Source organism: Nycticebus coucang, chromosome 2 (genome assembly GCF_027406575.1).
Source record: "Nycticebus coucang isolate mNycCou1 chromosome 2, mNycCou1.pri, whole genome shotgun sequence".
Classification (NCBI taxonomy): domain Eukaryota; kingdom Metazoa; phylum Chordata; class Mammalia; order Primates; family Lorisidae; genus Nycticebus; species Nycticebus coucang.
Window position 1 is genome coordinate 145,418,915 of NC_069781.1, and position 22,893 is coordinate 145,441,807.

The window sequence follows — 22,893 nt, forward strand, 5'->3', positions numbered from 1 at the left end:
ACCAGTTTGATTAAAATATTTCAAATTGTATATAAAAGCAGCACATTGTACTCCATGATTGCATTAATGTACACAGCTGATTTAATAAAAAAAAAAAAGAAATGGACTATAGACCAATGGACTTACCAGACCTACACAGAACTTTTCACCCAATGGCAGAACACACACATTCCTCTTAGGCATACACAGAACACATTCCAGGATAGATTACATGTTAAGAGACAACACATCTTAAGTTTAAGAAGGTCAAAATGATACCAAATATCTTTTCCAACTGCATGGAATGAAATTAGTAATCAATTAACAGCAAGAAAATGAGAGCATTGACCAATACATGTAAACAATCACTCTACTGAATAACCATTGGGCCAAAATATCATAGTAGAAATTTATCATATAGATAATAGGAAAAACTGTAGAAAAGTAATCAAAACCAAGAGTTGATTTTTGAAAAAATAATCCAATTTAACAAACCTTTAGACCAAGAAAAAAAGAGAAGACTCGAAATCAAAGAGAAGACATTACAACTGATGTCTCAGAAATAAAAAGGATCTCAAGGAACTATTATGAACAATTTCATGACAATAAATTAGATCACCTAGAGGAGGTGGATACGTTTCTAGAAACATTCAATTTACTAAGAGTGAATCAAGACATGAAAAGCCTTAACAATTACAAATAAAAATATCAAAGTAGTAATCAAAAACTTCCCAACAGTGGCTAGGCCTGGTGGCTCACACCTATAATCCTAGTACTCTCAGAGGGAGAGGCGGGCAGATCACTTGAGTTAACAAGTTCGAAACCAGTGAGACCCTGTCTCTAAAAACAGCTGGGCATTGTGGTGGGCACATGTAGTCCCAGCTACTTGGGAGGCTGATGCAAGGGAATTGTTTAAGCCCAAGAGATTGAGGTTGCTGTGAGCTAGCTGTGATGCCACGGCATTCTACCGAGGCTGACACAGTGAGACTCTGTCTCAAAAAAAAAAAAAAAAAAAAAAAATTTTTTTAATGAAATAAAAGAGATATATATGTACACAAGCATGTTTAGGTTTCCATAATTTTGAAGCTTTCTTGCCCAAAATCAAAATAGTTTTCTTGTAGCATGTTTCTTTTTTTTTTTTTTTTGTAGAGACAGAGTCTCACTTTATGGCCCTTGGTAGAGTGCCGTGGCCTCACACAGCTCACAGCAACCTCCAACTCCTGGGCTTAAGCGATTCTCTTGCCTCAGCCTCCCGACTAGCTGGGACTACAGGCGCCCGCCACAACGCCCAGCTATCTTGTAGCATGTTTCAAAGATAAAATCACATTACATTCTTAGAAAAAATTCATTAATAGTTTATTAATAAATGCATAATAAATAATTGCAGTAGCAACTATAAGGATTTAAGGGAAAGGAATCCTTGGGAAAATTCTACATCCAATCTAGATAGAATACGTCTTAAGCTCCCTCTACTGGTTACATTTAAATGAAGCAGGAAAAAAAAGCAGGTCTTTCTTTTGGGAGGTAACAGGAAATGCAGGATGGAAGATAAAGTTAACCATGCTGCTGCTGAAACTAAAAGGGAAACTGTCTTAAACAGGGGCTAAATCTAACTGACGGTTTCTCCCAGAATAATGCTTCAGGACTTCCAAAGTGATTCGGGAAAGAGGGAGTGGAAATAAGGGGTGTTACCACTGCGTTTGAACATGGCAATCAGGCAAGAGCTGAGTGGTTACGATTCAATGGTAGAAAAATTAAGAATTCAAATATGGGTGGCACCTGTGGCCCAGTGGGTAGGGCTCAGGCCCCATATACCAAGGGTGGCGGGTTCGAACCCGGCCCTGGCCAAACTGCAACAAAGAATAGCCAGGCATTGTGGCAGGCACCTGTAGTCCCGGCTGCTCGGGAGACTGAGGCAGGAGAATTGCCTGAGCCCAGAAGTTGGAGGTTGCTGTGAGCTGAGACGCCACAGCACTCTACAGAGGGCAATAAAGTGAAACTCTGTCTCTTGAAAAAAAAAAAAAATTCAAATATATTTCACGAATTTCACTAGCACAAAAAGCTTATACCACACTATTTAATCTACTTAGTTTCAATATTAAGGTTTATTTTTTTCTTCCAGAGTGAGATTAAGTAACAATTTAAATAATTATTGGGAGGTATAAATGAATATCCATTACGATAAAACATTACTGCTTAAAAGTGATTAAGAAATATTTTGCATGTAATAAATATACTTTATGTTTAGGTTAACAGGCACCATCTTGAGAGCAGAAAAATTTTCTTTTAACCAATAAGTTACGTTCAAGAAAAAACAAGATGTTTATATCTGAAGTATGATATATCCTTAAATGTTTTTCTTCAAATAGCACCCAAAACTCTAAACTGTCTGGAAAGTTATCTCCTAAAATATAACTCATACCTTAAGTCATAAAAATAAAGGCCAAGAAAAAAACCAAGTTAGGTAAAATTTACCATTTATATTCTTAATTCCCCATTCAATAAAACATCAATTGCTAATTTACTAAAAGTAAATGAACTATAAATATGCAATCTGTTGGGCTGAAAATCTGAAATACATATTTTTTAAAAGTCATTGACAGTTATTTAAAATATTGCATCTCTGGTGGCAAAGCCGAAAAGCATCAAGTATTTTATTTTCCTAGTTTTCACACCTCTGCCCCCACCCTTAACCTTTTTTATCCTTTAATATACAGTCAGCTTTTTCTTTGTAAATATAATTGCTTTTATATCCCAAACACAAACACTGACAATACTCCTTGGTAAACAAGGAAATCCCAGAAGAGTCCACCAAGCCCACAGCTTTGCTCCCGAAGTGTGGCACAGGTTAAACGACAGGGAAAAAGATGATCAATGGCCTTTCTTGATGCAGCCAGATGCTCCTCAGAGTCCATCCTGTTTCAGAACTCGCTGATGCAATCCTGAAGAAAGTTTCAACACATGTTGCAGACAAATATCAGAGGATAAGTCTTTGATTGATAATTTTTCTATTTATTTCTGCCAAGGCGACTGAAAACACAAAAGCCTTTTCATCAGAGAGGTTAGCGTAGATATCAACTTCCTTTTCTTGTTTCTCTGTTAAAAAAAAGGGAAAGCTTAACATAAGGCAGTAGATGGAATAAATTTAACTTTTTCTTATTTCTTTTTATATTCCTATTTTTTTTCCTTTGGAATCTTTATAACCAAAATTTAAATTTTTTAAGGCATTCAAGTATTTATTTAAATGACAGTATTATTTATAATATTACAATGTATATTAAAATGTTATAAAGTACAATGCTTACTAAACAGAAAATTTTTTTAAATTACACAAAAGAATTATTGAAATAAACACTAAATGGGAAACTACTGTATTTCTTTACATACACATTCTAATTGCTATATCATTTCTGTAACAATTTCATATATGTCTTCTCATTATTATGAGCTCACTGTCTCAACTGAAATATACTGAAAGATGGTCCCATCTAAATATCAATGATATCTTTACAAAAATATTCACCTTAGCCCTGCTACAGGAATAAATCCAACTTCATAGTAGAAAATTTGAAAAATTAAAAAAAAAATGACCTATTGGATCTCATGGATCAGTAAGAATCACCACTAATATCTTTTTTTTTTTTTTTGGTAGAGACAGAGTCTCACTTTATCACCCTTGGTAGAGTGCCGTGGCGTCACACAGCTCACAGCAACCTCCAACTCCTGGGCTTAGGCGATTCTCTTGCCTCAGCCTCCCGAGTAGCTGGGACTACAGGCGCCCGCCACAACGCCTGGCTATTTTTTTGTTGCAGTTTGGCCAGGGCCGGGTTTGAACCCACCACCCTCGGCATATGGGGCCAGCGCCCTACCCGTTGAGCCATAGGCACTGCCCCACCACTAATATCTTGATGCATATTCTTCCAAATTTTTTTTCCAAATTCCATTACAATTTTGTTTTGAGATTATTATTATTATTATTTTTTTTTTTTTTTTGAGACAGTCTCAAGCTGTTACCCTGGGTAGAGTGCCGTGGCGTCACAACTCACAGCAACCTCCAACTCTTGGGCTTAAGCGATTTTCTTGCCTCAGCCTCCTGAAGTAGCTGGGACTACAGGCGCCTGCCACAACACCTGGCTATTTTTTGTTGCAGTTTGGCTGGGGCTGGGTTCGAACTCACCACCTTCAGTATATGGTGCCGGTGCCCTACTTACTGAGCCACAGGCGCCGCCCTTGTTTTGACATTTTAATCACATTTAGATATGTATATAACTTACAGTTAAATCATTTTATTAATAAAACTTATTACAAAAAAATGCAGTTCTTTTCCTCATGCACATTTCCTATTCTGCAAATGCAAGTACTATTTTTTTGTTAACTATTTTTTTCGGTTGCTCCTTTTTGTTTTTACAAAAACAAATCTATCTCTAACCAACATTTTTATAAAATGCTACTTCTTGACTTTTAGACATTATTAATTCACTTTCTACCATGGAAAATTAGGATCACGTAGTTTTGTGGCTTTTGCCCCCACCACAAACATTCCATCCATCCCCTTATCTTCTCATTATAGTTAAATCACATTTTCAGTAATTATTATTATTATTATCTTTTTTTGAGACAGAGCCTCAAGCTGTCGCCCTGGGTTGAGTACTGTAGCGTCAGAGCTCACAGCAACCTCAAACTCTTGGGCTTAAGCGATTCTCTTGCCTTAGCCTCCCAAGTAGGTGGGACTACAGGCACCTGTCACAATGCCCACTATTTTTTGGTTCTAGTTGTCATTGTTGTTTGGCAGGCCCGGGCTGGATTCAAACCCACTAGCTTTGGTATGTGGCTGGCACCTTAGCCGCTTGAGCTACAGGTGCCAAGCCAGGAATACTAATTTTCAATGTTTACATTATTATGATTATAGTAAGTGATTTCACTTTTCCTATAAATCATTTTTCCTTCATGTAATTCTCTTTTTTTGTTTTTGAGACAGAGTCTCATTTTGTTGCCCTCAGTAGAGTGCCGTAGTGTCACAGCTCACAGCAACTTCAAACTCTTGGGCTCAGCAATTCTCTTGCCTCAGCCTCCCGAGTAGCTGGGACTATAGATACCTGCCACAGTGCTTGACTATTTTTAGAGACCAGGTCTGGCTCTTGCTCAGGCTGATCTTAAACCTTGTGAGCTCAGGCAATCCAACTGCCTTAGCCTCCCAAGTGTTAGGATTAAAGGTGTGAGCCACCATGCCCGGCCGTAATTCTCTTCTTTTTTTATTTGGTTAGTTTTCATTCCTTCAGGATGTTCAGACATATTAGGTATTTGTATCAATTTTATCTTCTTGAAATCTCTCCAAGTCTTCCCACTTGCTCCCATATGAAATGGCTGCTCCCTAGGCCTACTGTACCACGGTCATTTTGTGCTCTTTCTTCAACATTATAATGGAGATTCTCATCTCTCTCCTGAGTTGGATCCTCTGTGTCCTTCATCTGAGGATGCTTTCTTGGTTTACTTCTTCATTTTGATGGCATGTAACTTGTATCGGCTTTCTGAGAAAGGGAGTATGACTAACAAATTTTTTGAGAACCTGAATGTCAGAAAGTGTCTTTGGTCTACTTTCATAGTCACTCCTAGTTTGGTTGAGTAAAGATTTGTAGGTTTCCCCTTAGAATTGTGAAGGCAGGGCAGCGCCTGTGGCTCAAGGAGTAGGGCGCCGGTCCCATATGCCGGAGGTGGTGGGTTCAAGCCCAGCCCTGGCCAAAAACCACACACACACAAAAAAGAAAGTACCTCAACCTTAAATAGCAAGAATTGTGAAGGCAATTCACAATTAATGTTGCCACTGTTGAAAAGACCTTTCTGTAGTGTTTTAAAATGACTGCTAAATTTACCTACAGTGGAACACACAGATCATTTAAGGAACAAATGTATTAGTTCTGACTATACTCAACGTATACACGCATGTAACTCATACTACAGTCAAGATACAATTTCTGTCATCCAACAAATTCCTCCTGCTTCTTTCTAATTGATCCCCATCCCCACCACCCACTGTTCTGATTTCTAGGACCACAGATTCATTCTGTCCATTCTTAAACTTCATATAAATGGCATTGTATGGTGTGTACTCTTTGTATCTAGTTTCTTTTACTCAGTATGTTTTTGAAATTCACTGATGGTATCCATGTAATCATTAAATTCCAATACCATTTTGATTCTTTTTTTTTCTGAAAACATTAAGTATTTTCTCTTTAACTAGAGAAATATGAGATTTGATGATAGGCTTTGGTATAAATTCTATTTTTAACCATCCATTATGCTGGGAATTTATGGGCCCTTTTAACATGGAATCTCAACGTTCTTCACACTTGGGAAAATTCCTTGAATTACTTCATTGATGACTTCCTTCTCCTCCATCTTCTATGTTCTTTTTCTTCTTTTTTCTTTTTGCTATGTCACCCTCTGTAGAGTGCCATGGCGTCAGAGCTCACAGCAACCTCAAACTCTTGGGCTTAAGCTATTCTCTTGCCTCAGCCTCTCAAGTAGCCTGGACTACAGATGCCCACCACAACACCCAGCTATTTTTTTTGTTGTAGTTGTCATTGTTGTTTAGCTGGCTGCAGCTGGGTTCGAACCCACCAGCTTCAGTGTATGTGGCTGGCGCCGTAACCACTGTGCAAAGGGTGCTGAGCCAATCTTCCATGTTGGAAACTTCAATTATTTATGTTAATAGATTAGATCTCAGACCAGTCCTCTAAGTTGATCTTTCCATTCTATTTTTTCACCTCTTTTCATATCGCTTTATCTTCTGTTAACTTTCTTCAATTTTATCTATAAGCCTTCTACTAAGGTTGCTCATTTCTGTGAATTATGTGTGTTTTGGGGTTTGTTTTGCATATTTTAAAATTCATTTTCCAGGTGCCTTTTTTATTTCTGCCATTTCCTTTTATAAATATTATCTTTCTATTGTTGTTTTTATTTTTTGTCACCCTCAGTAGAGGGCTGTGGGCGTCATACTTTACAGCAACCTCAAACTCCTGGACTCAAGCAATTCTCTTGCCTCAGCCTCCCAAGTAGCTGGGACTACAGGTGCCTGCCACAATGCTCAGCTATTTTTAGAGATGAGGTCTCACTCTTGCTCAGGCTGGTCTCTAATCTGTGAGCTCAGGCAATCCAACCGCCTTGGCCTCCTAAGTGCTAGGATTATAGGCGTGAGCTACGGCATCTGGTCCCTATAAATAATTATCTTGCTCTCATTTCATAATTACAATATCCTCTTTTACTAAAGATATTATTATTATGATTATTTTGAGACAGGGTCTTGCTGCCTTTTAGACTAGCCAGAGGGCAGCAACATCATCATAGCTCACTATAACACCCACTACTGGGCTCAGGTGATCCTCCTGTCTCAACCTCTTGGGTAGCTGGGAAGACAGGCACCCACATCTACACCTAAGTAATTTTTCTGTTTTTTAGAGAAACGGGGACTCATGTTTGCTCTGGCTGGTCTCAAACTCCTGGCCTCAAGCAATCCTCCTTCAGTCTCCCAAAGTGCTAAGATTACAAGCAGGAGCCAGTACATCTGGCCATTATATTAGTGATACTGTCATTATTTTCTTCTCTCTGCAAAAGACTGTTTCTCCAAGTTAATAATATATTTTTTTTTGAGACAGAGCCTCAAGCTGTTGCCTGGGGTAGAGTGCCGGGACATCACAGCTCACAGCAACCTCCAACTCCTGGGCATAAGCGATTCTCTTGCCTCAGCCTCCCAAGTAGCTGGGACTATAGGCACCTGCCACAACCCCTGGCTATTTTTTGGATATAGTTGTGATTGTTGTTTGCAGGCCCAGGCTGGATTCAAACCCACCAGCTCTTCTGTATGTGGCTGGCACCTTAGCCACTTGAGCTACAGGTACCAAGTCTCTCCAAGTTATTTTTTGTCTCCTGGTGATCTGGTCTTACCCTTTCATACTAGGGTGAGGTCAACTACCCTAACAGGCCACTCATACTAGACACTTTCTTCCAGATACCTGGGCGATATTTGGCCATGTGCTCGTATTTAGGAGATCAAGAAAGCTGATTAGAAGCAGCTTGCCTCTGATCATCAGACTGAGATGATTTGACGCCGTTTCTCTGTGAAATCCCTGATGAAAGTGTCTTTATTTCAGGCCCTTTCTCTTGGGCCCTTTGGAATACCTGGAGAAGGTATTTCCAGTCGCCCTTCCCTGAAGACACAAAACCTGACTCCAAATCTCAGTGTCTTCTTGTCCTCAATATATGCCTGATGTTCCCTAAAGCAGATACTCTGCTTTAGCTTATCCTTTTCAAAGGATAAACTGAGGGGTCCAGGGTGAGGTGACCACCCTAAAAACAGGCTATTCATAAACAGACTTTCAGACAATCTTTTTATGGTTAGCCTTACCTTCTCCTCTCCTTCCAGACATAACTGATACACTAATTCCTGACCTTGAGGTAGCTGTATAATAAAAATCAGTTTCTTTTGGCTCAGCACCTATAGCACTGTGGTTATGGAGCCAGCCACATACACTGAAGTTGGAGGGTTCAAACCCAGCCTGGGCAAGCTAAAACAACAACTGCAACAAAAAATAGCCAGGTGTTGAGGTGGGCACCTGTAGTCCCAGCAACTCAGGAGGCTGAGGCAAGAGAATTGCTTAAGCCCGAGAGTTTCAGGTTGCTGTGAGGCCCTGGTACTCTACTGAGGGTGATATAGTGGGACTCTGTCTCAAAAAATAAAAATATAATCAGTTTCTTTATCTTAGATTTCTCTGAAGGATTTTACAATTTAGGTTTGAGACAGAGCCCCAAGCTATTGCCCTGGGTAGAGTGCCGTGACATCACAGCTCACAGCAACCTCCATCTCCTAGGCTTAAGTGATTCTCCTGCCTCAGCCTCCCAAGTAGCTAGGACTACAGGCGCCTGTCACAACACCTGGCTACCTTTTTTTTTTTTTTGTAGTTGTCATTGTTTGGCAGGCCTGGGCCAGATTCAAATCCACCAGCTCTGATGTATGTGGCTGGTGCCTTAGTGGCTTGAGCTACAGGTGGTACCTACAATTTAGGTTTTAGAATCTGCCCAAGTAGTTACTTTCAGAATTTTACTTCTCCCATTTCCTGGTTCCTGTGGGATCTTACACTTTGTAAGAAATCCCTTGTCATTTTACTAGGATTTTAAGACAGTAAAGAGCCATATTTCTTTATGGCTCTTTATTTCTTTATGGTGGGTTTATTCAATCTATCAACCTTTTTTGAGACAGAGTCTCACTTTGTTGCCCTCGGTAAAGTGCCAGGGCGTCACGGCTCACATCAACCTCAAACTCTTTTAGGCTGAAGCGATTCTCTTGCCTCAGCCTCCCAAGTAGCTCAGACTACAGGCACCCACCACAATGCCCAGCTATTTTGGAGACGGGGTCTCGCTCTAGCTCAGGCTCGTCTCCAAATAGTGAGCTCAGGTGATCCGCCCACCTTAGCCTCCCAAAGTGCTAGGATTACAGGCCTGAGCCACCATGCATGGCTTCGATCCATCAACTTTAAAGTCTAATTCATTCTTAAGTTCATTAATATGATGTTCAGAATCGCCTAACCTACATATATTATTAATCAGTCAAAATTTCATTCCTACATTATAATATCTGGAATTGTCTTACTCCCTACATGCAAAATGGAGTTATTGATATGAAACCAATCAAAATTCTTATTTAACGGTTTGTTTTTGTGATTTTTATAAAAACAATAGTATCCAAATATCTAACAAGCTTTCCTTTTCTAGTCTTCCTTTTTTCTATTCTTTTCTCAAAATAAAAAATAAGTCAATTTTTAAAAGTTTTATTTTTAAGATACACTATCAGGTTCTCCTTAATTCATATGTTAAAGTTAAAGCTTGCTTCATATTTTTCAAGTGTTTTAAGAGCAGGGAATCAATAAAAATAATTAAACTAAATAGCTACATAGCACAAGAAGCATATGGAAGAAGTCTATTTTAAAATATTCAGATATTTAAAAGTCTGTAGTTTCCAGCCCTATCTTATTTTGAGAACACAGTTTTATCAGGATTGGCAAACTACAGCCCACATGCCAAATCTGGCTAACCACCTGTTTTTATAAAGTCTTACTGGCACACAGCCTAGCCTGTTCATTTACATATTGTTTGTGGCTGTTTCCCAGTGACAATGACAAAGCTGTGTAGTGTGACGAAGATAGTAGGATCCACAAAGCCTAAAATATTTACTATCTGGCTTTCTATAAAAAAGTTTGCTGACCCTCTAATCTACATTAAAAGATTCCAGTTTCTGCTATAAAAATTGCTTTGAGGAATTTTCTACAATTTGTATCAAAAGCAAATAAACTATTAAAAGCATATCTTAGTCTGGAAATAGCTTCCTTCAAATGTTTCTATAATGAACAGAAAATGCCTGAAAAATTTTTATAACTATTGATAGCCAAATATTTATAGCTTTCCTCAAGTTATCATGAAATAAAAGTTCAATCCTACAATACATAGAGTCCTAGCACAACCATAGTAAGACTTCCAACTAACAGCCTGTCATTATCTATTGTTTCATCTCCTCTTACCCACTACCAGAAGCATTCCTCCTCTGTTCTTTCAGTTACATTCCCTTTACTTCAACTGGAAAGAATGTTCTGTTTTCTGGGCCAAACAGTATTTCTCTCTGTTCTTTCTTCTCTATTGACATTTCTTTTTTTTTTTTTTTTTTTTGTAGAGACAGAGTCTCACGGTACCGCCCTCGGGTAGAGTGCCGTGGCGTCACACGGCTCACAGCAACCTCTAACTCTTGGGCTTACGCGATTCTCCTGCCTCAGCCTCCCGAGCAGCTGGGACTACAGGTGCCCGCCACAACACCCGGCTATTTTTCTGTTGCAGTTTGGCCAGGGCTAGGGTTTGAACCCACCACCCTCGGCATATGGGGCCGGCACCCTACTCACTGAGCCACAGGCGCCGCCCTCTATTGACATTTCTTTACCCAGTTTCCCTCTTTTTTATTTTTTGAGACAGAGTCTCAAGCTGTTGCCCTAAGTAGAGTGCCATGGCGTCACAGCTCACAGCAACGTCGAACTCCTGGGCTTAAGTGATTCTCTTGCCTCAGCCTCTCAAATAGCTGGGACTACAAGCGCCCACCACAACACCTGGCTATTTTTTGGCTGTAGTTGTCATTGTTGTTTGGCAGGCCCGGGCTGGATTCAAGCCCGCCAGCTCCAGCGTATGCGGCTGGTGCCCTAGCCACTGAGCTACAGGCGCCAAGCCCCTGTTTCCCTTCTAAAATAGTCTTTGACATAGATTTTCTGATCATCCTTTTGTTAGGGAAGCACATTCAAATCGAACAAAGAACTCAAATTTTCTGGAAGAGCATTATACAAGGAAAAAGCAGTAAAAGTACCCAAGGAATAAGGAGTATCTAAACCCAGCCTTTACTGAATACAGTCAAATATAATATTAAGACATATAATATTAAGACATTTAATTTTGATAAGGACAGCTATACAGAGAAGTTGTTTTCTCCAATAGTAGTAACTTTATTCAAATAAAAGCACACAAAGCATAGACAAATGGCGAACAGATAGAAAATTCTTAATGTTTAAAATAAGAGAAATTTACATTAATACAGAAAACAATTGAGTACTAAGACTGAATATCAGAAAAAGCTAAGTATAACTCATAAATAATGTAAGAAATTATAAATGCATTTTGATAAAAATGAAATGAGAGGTTTTTAAAGAATAATAAAAAGCAACTATCTTTTTTTTCCCATTCATTACTGGCATGGAAACCACAATTTTAAAAAGACTTTCATGGGTACAAAGGGGCTTATTCTGTTTTCCCTATTCTCATGTATGTAGAAATTTTCCAAAATAAATCTTTTATTAAAAGATGCATAAATCAAGGGAAAGGAGAAGTTGAAGTCTTAGTTAATGGATAAAAACAAGTTATTGGTGAACGTGCTACTTATCAGAAGAAAGGACAAGACCTGTAAGGAGAAATATAAACACACCTGGGACCAAGAAGAGTTCACCTGACTCTGCGAAAGCCGCCTCAACGCAGGAAGCACATGAGTCTCCCAAAGAGTGATTTAAAAATCCACCAAGAACACCTTCGATAGTAAATTTTTTTAAACTCACTTTACTTACTCAGTGTAACAGTTTGAAGTAAGTTTTAACCGAACTCAATCCTGTCTTAAAAAAAAGTACAATCATTTTAACAGTCTTCTCCAAGACATCATATACAGATTATCTCAGAATTCTACTACCATCAGTTTACAACAAAGTGGATTTTACTTAATTTAAACCTTTAAGTTTCTAATAAGAATTAAATGATTAAAAAAAATAAGCATAGCTCAACGCCTGTAGCACAGTGGTTACAGAACCAGCTACATACACCAGGCTGGCAGGTTCAAACCCAGCCCGGGCCAGCTAAGTAACAATGACAACTGCAACAACAAAAAAAATAGCTGGGCATTGTGGCGGGTGTCTGTAGTCCCAGCTACTTGGGAGGCCAAGGCAAGAGAATCGCTTGAGCCCAAGAGTGTGAAGTTGTTGTGAGCTGTGATGCTGCTACCTCACTCTACCAAGGGAAACATAGTGAGACTCTCTCAAAAAAAAAAAAAAACTCAGTGAGTAGGGTGCCAGCCACATACATCGAAGCTGGCGGGTTCAAGCCCAGCCCATGCCTGCTAAACAATAATGACAACTGTATCCCCCAAATAGCCAGGCCTTGTGGCAGACACCTGTAGTCCCACCTACTCGGGAGGCTGAGGCAAGAGAATTGCTTAAGAGTATGAGGTTATTGTGAGTTCTGACACCACAGCACTGTACCGAGGGCAACATAGTGAGACCGTGTCTCAAAAAAAAAAAAAAGCATCTATCATAGAGGAAATGCTTTCAAACTAAAACATGAGTTGTGATTTTGAGTCCAGGAGCTCAATGCCTCCACTTTTTCTTTACTACTATATCATTAAGACCCAAATCAACTGAATACTTAGAAACAGAACTGCTTAGGTTTATTCATACCTCTTTCTTCCTCATGCTTTTTAGCAGATGCACTTTTAGGTCTTCCTCTTCCTCGTCTGATATGATCTGAATGGCTGTTACTTCGAGATCTCTTTCTGTTTTCTAAATCTTTATTTACTGTAGAATTTATCTTCTCTCTCCTAACTCTCTCTGTTCGCCTCCTCTTGGCCTCATGCTTGTTTTCTGTATGGATGAATAAAAGTGATATATTTTAGGGCTTTGCAATAACTGTTTGCCCAAGTTCTCATTGTCTTTTTCTTTCTAAACAGCACTGGAGTAAGCTCCCTGGCATATATTGTAAAACTACACCCATATCATACACATCCCCCATACCTACATAAGGAAAAAAAATGAAATTCAACAGAATTCATATCCATTTAACACATAAAGTAGAAGGAATCTCTGAAGAGAAAATAAGTTTCATTTGACAGCTTAAATTTTAGCCTCTACGAGTTCACACAATTCCACAGCAACCCTCTCTCTGCCTTTCCCCTGCTGTTTCCAAGCTAAAAGTGAAGTAGGAATGACAAAAAAAAATTTCATTCCTTTCTGCCCTATACCTGAATTAAAGATTGAAATATGTCAAACATGCAGAAGCAAAACTGACAGCTGTAAAATATGAGGTTGTAATAAAAGCAGAGCATCCGTGGAAAATATAAACCAGGAGGGAAGGGAGCAAGTTTTCACTTTAGCCACAGATAAGGTCATTTCTGACATAAGAGTACACTGTTTTATAAATGGAATAGCAAAAGGAGAACTTTACTAAATATGGGGATTAATTCATGTAAGAAGCCACTCCTCCCACTCTAAAAAAATCAAAATGTTGGGTAAGACAAACGACAAATTTACAAAACAAAAAGCAAAACAGAACACCTTGCTTTAATACATACCTGAACTCAAAAGTAAGAAAGAGAATTCCTCAAAAGTCTATAAAATCACAGCAGTAAAGGAACAAAACACATAGGAAAAGTCATATCCCAAGAACTGAAGGAAAACAATACAAAAGACTATAAAATAAGTATGCTTAACAGGCTACTGAAAGAAAAAAGTAAAAATAATTAGTCAATTCCAGGGTTCAGATTAGACATATACCAGTTGAGACAAGAATACTTAATTATTCCATATTGCAAGAAACTAAGCAATGACAACCAGGGTCTTGTTAAAAGACTGAGGAGCTAAATTAAAGAGATCCCCATTAAATTAAAGAGATCTGTTATTATAGGACAATTCGAGCACTGATAAAAATCTGTAATAGACTGAACCATATCAAATACAAAAGTACACATGGCCAGGCGAGTGGGCCTGTAACCTCAGCACTCTGGGAGGCCAAGACCAGTGGATCACCTGAGCCCAGGAGTTTGAGACCAGCCTGAGTCAAAGTGAAACCTCGTCTCTAAAAATAGCCAGGCATTGTGGCTGGTACAGGTAGTCCAGCTACTCAGGAGGCTGAGGCAAGGGTATCACTGGAGCCCAAGAGTTTGAGGCTGCTGTGAGCTATAACGCCATGGCACTCTACTGAGGGCAACAAAATAAAACACTGTCTCAAAAAAAAAAAAAAAAAAACAAGTACATGACACTGAAAACAAAAATCACATGGCCCCCATAGAAAGTGCTTAGGAATCAACTCATAATTCTGAAAACTTAAAGGGACAGGACAAAGCATTTATCCTGTTTTTTCTATTCAAACTGTACCACTCACTGGGTAACAAAAGGACAGAAGAGAAGTTTCTCATTTTAGAATTATTAAAGCTAATAAATGAAGAAGGAATGACAGAATCAGAGTATCACCGTTTCCAACCTGCAGTGAAGTAAAGGAGCTAAGCGTTAAACATCAACAGCTGCGAACATTGCTCCATGAGAGGTAAGTAGACTTCAAGTGCCTCCTACAGAAGTACTCATCACTGCCTATTAAGTGGTTCTGAAAAACAAATAAAATAAATCCAATCTCTTCAGTCCTTAAATCCGACTTCCACCTTATTAGGAAAAACAGAAGTCATTCAAGGAATATGTTAACCTACCCCACAGGGATACACACAGCACATACAAATGAACAAACCGTGTGGTCTTCTCAACCCATAACTTTCAAGGGATAAAAGAGAGTAACAGATATAAAGAAAACTAAAAAAGTTATCATTCATTTTCAATCTGTGGATTTTATCTGAAATCTATTCTAAAAATTTTTTAACTTACATGAAACTGAAAATTTGAACACCAGTTAGCTATTTGATATTAAGAAATTACTGTTGGGCGGCGCCTGTGGCTCAAGGAGTAGGGTGCCGGTCCCATATGCCGGAGATGGCAGGTTCAAACCCAGCCCTGGCCAAAAAAAAAAAAAAAAGAAATTACTGTTGGGCTCGGCGCCTGTGGCTCAAGCGGCTAAGGCGCCAACCACATACACCTGAGCTAGGAGGTTTGAATCTAGCCTGGGCCCACCAAACAACAATGATGGCTGCAACCAAAAAAACAGCTGGGCGTTGTGGTGGGCACCTGTAGTCCCAGCTACTTGGAGGGCGGAGGCAGGAGACTCACTTGAGCCCAAGAGTTGGAGGTTGCTGTGAGCTATGATGTCACAGCACTCTACCCAGGGCAACAGCTTAAGGCTGTCTCAAAAAAAAAAAAAAAAAAAAAAAAGAAAGAAATTACTCAGTGGGTAAGGTGCTGGCCGCATACACCAAGGCTGGCAGTTTCGAACCCAGCCTGGGCCTGCTAAATAACATTGACAAGTACAACAACAAAATGGCTGAGCATTGTGGCAGGTGCCTGTAGTCCCAGCTACTTGGGAGGCTGAGGCAAAAGAATCACTTAGGCCCAAGAGTTTGAGGTTGCTGTGAGCTGTGACGCCATAGCACTCTACTGAGGGTGACAAAGTGAGACTCTGTCTCAAAAAATAAAATAAAATAAATTACTATTAATTGGCCTGGTGCAGTGGCTCACACCTGTAACCCTAGCACTCTGGAGAGGTGGTGGATAGCTTGAGCTCACAGGTTCGAGACCAGCCTAAGCAAAAAGCAAGATCCTATCTCTAATAAAAATAGAAAAACTGAGGCAAGAGGATCGCTTGAGCCCAAGAGTTGGAGGTTGTTGTGAGCTATGGTGCCATGGCACTCTACCCAGGACGATAGCTTGAGATTCTGTCTCAAAAGAAAAAAAAGAAAAGAAATTACTGTTGTTATAATGGTCTTGTATTTATGATTTTAAAGGTCTATTTTTTAGAAAACATATAAAGAAATATAACTGAAATTATATGGGAATTGCTTCAACATAATGCAAGGGAAGGGGGTAGATGTGAGTATAGATGGGCAGGGTGGATTACTGTCTGCTGTACGCTTAGAATTTTTTTTTTTTTTTTTAACTTAAAAGAAGCATTTGCCTGTTCTGAAAATAAAGCTGGCTGAGTTTGCTCTTTTTGGTGATTAGTCAGAGAGACCAAATCCCATATCCTCATCCGACTCTTCCGACTCTTCTTTGGCTTCAACCTTGGCTGGGGCTGTAGTGGCAGCAGGAGCAGCAGTGGTGGTGGCAGCCACAGGGGCAGCAGCCACAAAGGCAGATGGATCAGCCAAGAAGGCCTTGACCTTTTCAGCAAGTGGAAAGGTATAATCAGTCTCCACAGACAAAGCCAAAGACAAAGGACTCTCCAAAGACAAAGGACTCTCTTGTAACCATTGATGATAGAATGGGGTACTGATGCAACAGTTGGGTAACCAGTCTGCAGACAAACACTGGCAACATTGCGGACATCCTCCAGGAAGCGAGAATGCAGAGTTTCTTCTGTAATGTCAAGCACTTCAGGGTTGTAGATGCTACCATTGTCAAACACCTGCTGAATGACCAGCCCAAAGGAGAAGGGGGAAATGTGGCTTCATTGGCTCCCACTTTGTCTGTAGTCTTAATCAGCTGCACATCACTCAAGATTTCAATGGTGCCCCTGGAGATTTTAGTACTAATACCTAAAGCCTGGAAGAAGGAGGTCTTCTCTGGCCCCAGACCAGTGTTCTGGGCTGGCACGGTAACTTCACATGGGTTATTGGCACCAGCACGGGCGGCAGCTGGCACCTTATTGGCCAGCAGCATATCCCTGATCTCAGTGAGGTCCTCCTTGGTGAACACAAAGCCCACATTTCCCCGGATATGAGGCAACAGTTTCTCCAGAGCTGGGTTGTTTTCCAGATGCCCTCAGATGGCCTTGCGCATCATGGTGTTCTTGCCCATCAGCACCACAGCCTTCCCTCGAAGAGACATACGGATCTGCTGCATCTGCTTGGAGCCCATGTTGTCCGCTCCCACAATGAAGCATTTTGGATAATCATCCAAAAGTTGTATGATCTTAAGGAAGTAGTTGGACTTCCAGGTCGCCCTGTCTTCCCTGGGCATCACAGTGGTGCATCAGGGATTGCCACACAGGGTTTAAAGACGATGTCACTCACTCGAGGACGCCCGGCGAGAAAAGGGTATGCTTAGAATTTTTCAAACAAAAAAGGTTAAATAAAAGAGGCTCAGTGCCCGTAGCTCAGTGAGTAGGACGCCTGCCACATACACTGAAGCTGGTAGGTTCAAGCTTGGCCCTGGCCTGCTCAACAACGACAACTTCTACCAAAATATAGATGGGTAATGTGGTGGGCACCTGTAGTCCCAGCTACTTGGGAGGCTAAGGCAAGAGAGTCACTTAACTCCAAGAGTTTGAGGTTGCTGTGAGCTGTCATGCCACAGCACTCTGCCAAGGGTAGAGATAGCTTGAGATTCTCTCTCTCTCAAAAAAAAAAAAAGAGAGAGAATAAAATCCTCAGTTATCAAATCCAACAAACAGCCTGTAGCTCAGTGGGTAGGGCGTCAGCCACATATACCAAGGTTAGTGGGTTTGAGCCCAGCCCGGGCCTACTAAACCACAAATCCAAAAGACATTATCATTTTATGTAATTTTGTACCACCTCTCAAATATTCAACAGTGATGACTACTGCTTTCCTTGAACTAATTTCTTCGCTTGATTTTTAGGGCTTTCCTGGTTTCCCCGTATCTTACCAGCTATTCCTGTTTACCACCGTTGCTGTGTTCCCTGGTGCTTTCCCAATCTAATGATCCCTGAACCCTCTTCTCTTAAAACACTATTGCTATGATGGCTCCAAAATTTACACCTTCTGCTCTGATCTACTATTCCCTAAACTCTACAGACCTACCTGACAATTTCACTTAAATGTTTCAAAAAATAACCCTTGATTTTACCTCTCCCAAATCTGTTCCTCCTCCAACATTTATCACATTACTAAGTTTTCTCAACCAGCTTCATACACCAAATAATTTGTAGTCCTGGGGTGCCAGTAACTCATTGGTTAGAGAGCTGGCTACATGCTCCAGGGCTGGCTGGTTTGAAACCAGCCTGGGGCCTGCCAGACAATGACAACTACAACCAAAAAATATCCAGGTGTTGTGGCGGGTTTCTGTAGTCCCAGCTACTTGAGAGGCTGAGGGAAGAGAATCACTTGAGCCTAAGAGTTTGAGGTTGCTGTGAGCGGTGACACCATAGCACTCAACCGAGGGCAACATAGTGAGACTTCATCTCAAAAAAAAAAAACAAACTCCCCACTCTGCTTGGGTCCATATACCTGCTAACCCTTCTGCCTGGAGCTCTCTTTCCAAGGCTCTACATGAGACAGGCTTTTTCTTTCCCCAGATAGTAAAGGTCACCTGCTCTCAGGCTCTCGGCCCAAGTTAGTTCCAATAATCCTCTTCTACTGTAATCTGTTATTTACTTATACATTAAAGGTCTCTCCCAGCAAAATACTAGCTTTGTGAAAGTTGGGACTCCTTCATCTATCTTACTCGCAGAATCTAGAATGTTACTTATACATGTTAGGTACTGTTAAATAAAATCAGACTGAGCATGTGCATTTATCCCACGACATCAAAATCACACTGAAATGTGAAGAAACATGGAAAAAGAGGAAAGGAAAATATATCTGTAGTGCAGGAAACAAGGAAAAGCTATTATTCATTATCCAAAATTACAGAGTATCAGCCAACTGGCAAGCTGAAATAGAAACCAGGATACAAGAAACTACATTCCAAAACAGGAATCAGCTATGGTTCCCATAGAAGGTAGAACTGTTCTTCCCAAAAGAATTCCAAAGATAATGTCAGGACTGGAGAAACATAGAGTAAGGGAGAGCAGGCCACTGGGTGATCAGGAGAATAATTAATTACAGGACTCTGTAGAGCACGTGGGTCAACGCAAACAGCAACTGACACAAGGAAGTAAAGCTGTCAGGAGACAGCAACACCGGAGATCTTCAAACCTCCAGAACACAGGAAAAAGGCAGCTCCTACTAAGAATAAAAATAATGTAAGAAATTTCACATTCTGCCCCAGAATGAAGTCTTCCCTATTGTGGCAATAAGGAAATTCACCAATGTCCTGCCTGCTCAGTTAATTTGTATCTAAAAACCTGCCACTAAACTCCTCTCAATTATACACTATAAAAGAGACGTTTGAAAGGTATCGGATATAGGCAAATAAGCATTACCAGTCACATGAGGAAAACAAAAAGCAGGAGAGAGAAGGACCAAGATATAACAGGAAGAACAAAGGTAGCTCAGGAAACAAGAAAAAATATTTAAAACATTCCAGTGCACATCTTGAGAGGTCTGAATGGAGAGCATACACTAAGAATAAGATTCTTTTGCAGAAACAGAAAAGGCTATACTAAATTTCACATGGGTCTCCACGCAACAGCCAGTCTCAAAAAAGTACAAAATTGAAGGTCTCACACTACTGATTTCAAAATTTACCACGAAGCTACAATAATCAAAATGCTATTGTACTGACAAAAGACAGATATATGGGGGTCATTACGAAAGTTTTGAGATACACAAAGATCAAGAAATGTAAAATCTGTGCAGACAGAAACAAATGAAGCAACACTATAAACTGAGCAAGTTGAAACTTGCATGGATAAATCAGAAAAAAAAATGCTCTAACAACCGTTTCTTGGAAGTAAAATAATGGACAGAGTTTGTCTCAAAACTTTTTTTTTTTTTTGAGATAGTCTCACTTTGTCACCCTCAGTAGAGTGCCATAGCATCATAGCTCACAGCAACCTCAGACTCTTGGGCTCAAGCGATTCTCTTGCCTCAGCCTCCCAAGCAGTGGGACCACAGGTGCCTGCCACAACACCTGGTTATTTTTACAGCTGATCTCAAACCTGTGATCTCAGGCAATCCACCTGCCTCAGCTTCCCAGAGTGCTAGAATTACAGGCGTGAGCCACCGTGCCTGGACTCTCAAAACTTTTCTAGTGAGCCATGTATACAGACTAAAGGAATAAAATAAAGAGAAAGAAAATAAACACTCATATATACAGTTATTTTCAATAAGCGTATAATATAATTAAGGAAAGGACAGTATTTTCAACAAGTCATAATGGAAAAACTTGCTACCTACATGCAAATGAATGAAGTTGGTTACTTACCTTACACCATACACAAAAAATAACTCAAAATGGATCAAAGATCTAAGCACAGCAGCTAAAACTATAAAATTATTATAAAACATAATGAGAAAGCTTCATGATATTGGATTTTGGCAATTAATTTCTTGGATATGATACCAAAAGCATGAGCAAAAAAGAAAAAGATAAAATGGACTTTATTAAAACTAAAAATTTTGTGCATCAAAGGACACTATCAATAGAGTGAAAAGGCAACACATGGCATGGAGGAAAATACATGCAAATTATCGGGTAAGAGCTTAATATTCAGAACATATAAATAATTTTAACAAATCAACAACAAACAAGCCAATTCAAGAATGAGCAAAAGACATGAACAAACTTGTCTCCGAATAAGACATAGAATTGACCAGGCGGTGCCTGTGGCTCAGTGGGTAGGGGGCCGGCCCCATATACTGAGGGTGGTGGGTTTGAACACGGCCTCAGCCAAACTGCAACAAAAAATAGCTGAGCATTGTGGCAGGCGCCTGTTGTCCCAGCTACTTGGGAGGCTGAGAATCACTTAAGCCCAGGAGTTGGAGGTTGCTGTGAGCTGTGACACCACCACACTCTACTGAGGGCAATAATGTGAGACTCTGTCTCTTTAAAAAAAAAAAAAAAAAAAAAAGGGTAGTGCCTGTGGCTCAAAGGAGTAGGGTGCTGGCCTCATATGCCAGAGGTGGTGGGTTCAAACCCTGCCCCAGCCAAAAACTGCAAAAACAAACAAACAAACAAACAAACAAAGACTGGCCATAAGGACAGAAAAGACTTTCAGTATCACTAATCAATGCAAAGCAAAACCACACTGAAACATCACTTCACACTCAAAGCAAACAAAAACAAAAACAGAAAACAAGTGTTGGCAAGGATGTGGAGAAATTGGAACCTTTGTACATTGCTAGTGGAAATGGAAAATGGACCAGCTGCTGTAGGAAAAACAGCTGCTGGTGATTCTTCAAAACAACCAGCCAATAGAATTATCACACGATCCAGCAATTCCACTTCTGGATATATACCCAAAAGAAACGAAAGCAAGTACTGAAACAGATATTTGTACACCCACCCCTTGTATCATAGCAGCATTACTCAGAACAGACAAAAGGTGAAAGCAACCCACGTGAATGAACTGCCATCTATACAGAGAGTGGAATGTTTATTCAACCTTAAAAAGGAAATTCTAATACATTTTTTCAACATGAATGACCTCTGGAAGACACTGTGCTAAGTGAAATAAGGCAGACACAAAAGGACAAATATTGTGTGATTTCATTTATATGAGGTACCTTGATTAGTGAAATTCAGACAAAGCAAGTAGCACGGTGGCTGCCTAGAGCAAGGGAGAGAGAGAAGGGGGAGTCATTGTTCAATGAGTTCAGAGTCTTAGTTTGGGAAGATAAAGAGTTTCAGAGACGGATGGTTGTGGTTAAGCATACAACATGAATGTACTTAAAGCCACTATACCTGTACAGTTAATAATGGTTAAATCAACAAATTTTACGCATCCTTTACTACATAAAAATATGAAAAAAAGATTCTATAAAAAAAAATTAGAAAACTTAGGCTACTAAAGTTAAAGTACTAAAGATAAGCTAAATAATGGCCATGTCTGATGACAGAATTACACACCTACAAAGGGAAATCAATAAAATTTCCTGTAACAAAGCAAAAAGACAAAAAGAATACGTGACAGAAAGTGAAAGGAAATGAAGGAAAGATCCAAGAATCTAACACGTATGCATGGCAGAATTGCTAATTATCTACCCAATATTCATTCTTCCCCCTTTTTTTTCTTTTCTTTTTTTTTTTGAGAGAGAGTCTTACTTTTGTCACCCTCGGTAGAGTGCCATGGTCTCATAGCTCACAGCAACCTCCAACTCTTGGCCTCACACAATCCTCATGCCTCAGGTTTTTTGTATTTTTAGCAGAGACAGGCTGTCACTCTTGCTCAGGCAGGTCTTGATCCTGTGAACTCAAGCAATCCACCCGCCTTGGCCTCCCAGAGTGCTAGGATTACAGGCATGAGCCACGGCACCCGGCCCATTATTCACCTCTATTTTTTTTTTTGGCTGGGGCCGGGCTTGAACCCGCCATCCCCGATATATGGGGCCGGCACTCTACTCCTTGAACCACAGGTGCCGCCCCATTCTTCTCCTCTTTATCAAGAACAGAATCTTGTTGTTAGAGGGCAATGTGCTGAAATTAAACTATATATCCATTCTCAAGACCCTCTGCAAGTGAGGTAACCATGAAATCTAGCTCTGGTCAATGACACATTACGTGGAAGTAGGTAGGGTTTCCAGAAAGATTTTTTTTTTTTGGTAGAGACAGAGTCTCACTTTATTGCCCTCCGTAGAGTACCTTGGCATCACAGCTCACAGCAACCTCCAACTCCTGGGCTTAGGTGATTCTCTTGCC

General features: G+C 40.0%; 1 protein-coding gene and 1 pseudogene across 4 annotated transcripts in view; both read right to left on the reverse strand.

Moving 5' to 3' along the window:
* Window positions 1-1,310: 1,310 nt before the first annotated feature.
* C2H16orf87 (chromosome 2 C16orf87 homolog) overlaps window positions 1,311-22,893 on the reverse strand; it is a 63,507-nt gene continuing 41,924 nt past the window's right edge. For 2 of the 3 annotated variants that reach the window (XM_053582092.1, XM_053582091.1), the window contains 2 exons: window positions 12,999-13,181; window positions 1,311-3,075 (listed from right to left, as the gene is read on the reverse strand). In XM_053582092.1, coding sequence (XP_053438067.1) covers window positions 2,957-3,075; window positions 12,999-13,181 — 302 coding nt within the window. In that variant the 3' untranslated portion in view covers window positions 1,311-2,956. The remainder of the gene's footprint in view (window positions 3,076-12,998; window positions 13,182-22,893) is intronic. The other variant, XM_053582093.1, reaches the window with a different exon arrangement.
* LOC128579865 (60S acidic ribosomal protein P0-like) lies at window positions 15,776-17,471 on the reverse strand (annotated as a pseudogene). Its single transcript, XR_008378287.1, has one exon. The product of XR_008378287.1 is annotated as a 60S acidic ribosomal protein P0-like (transcript).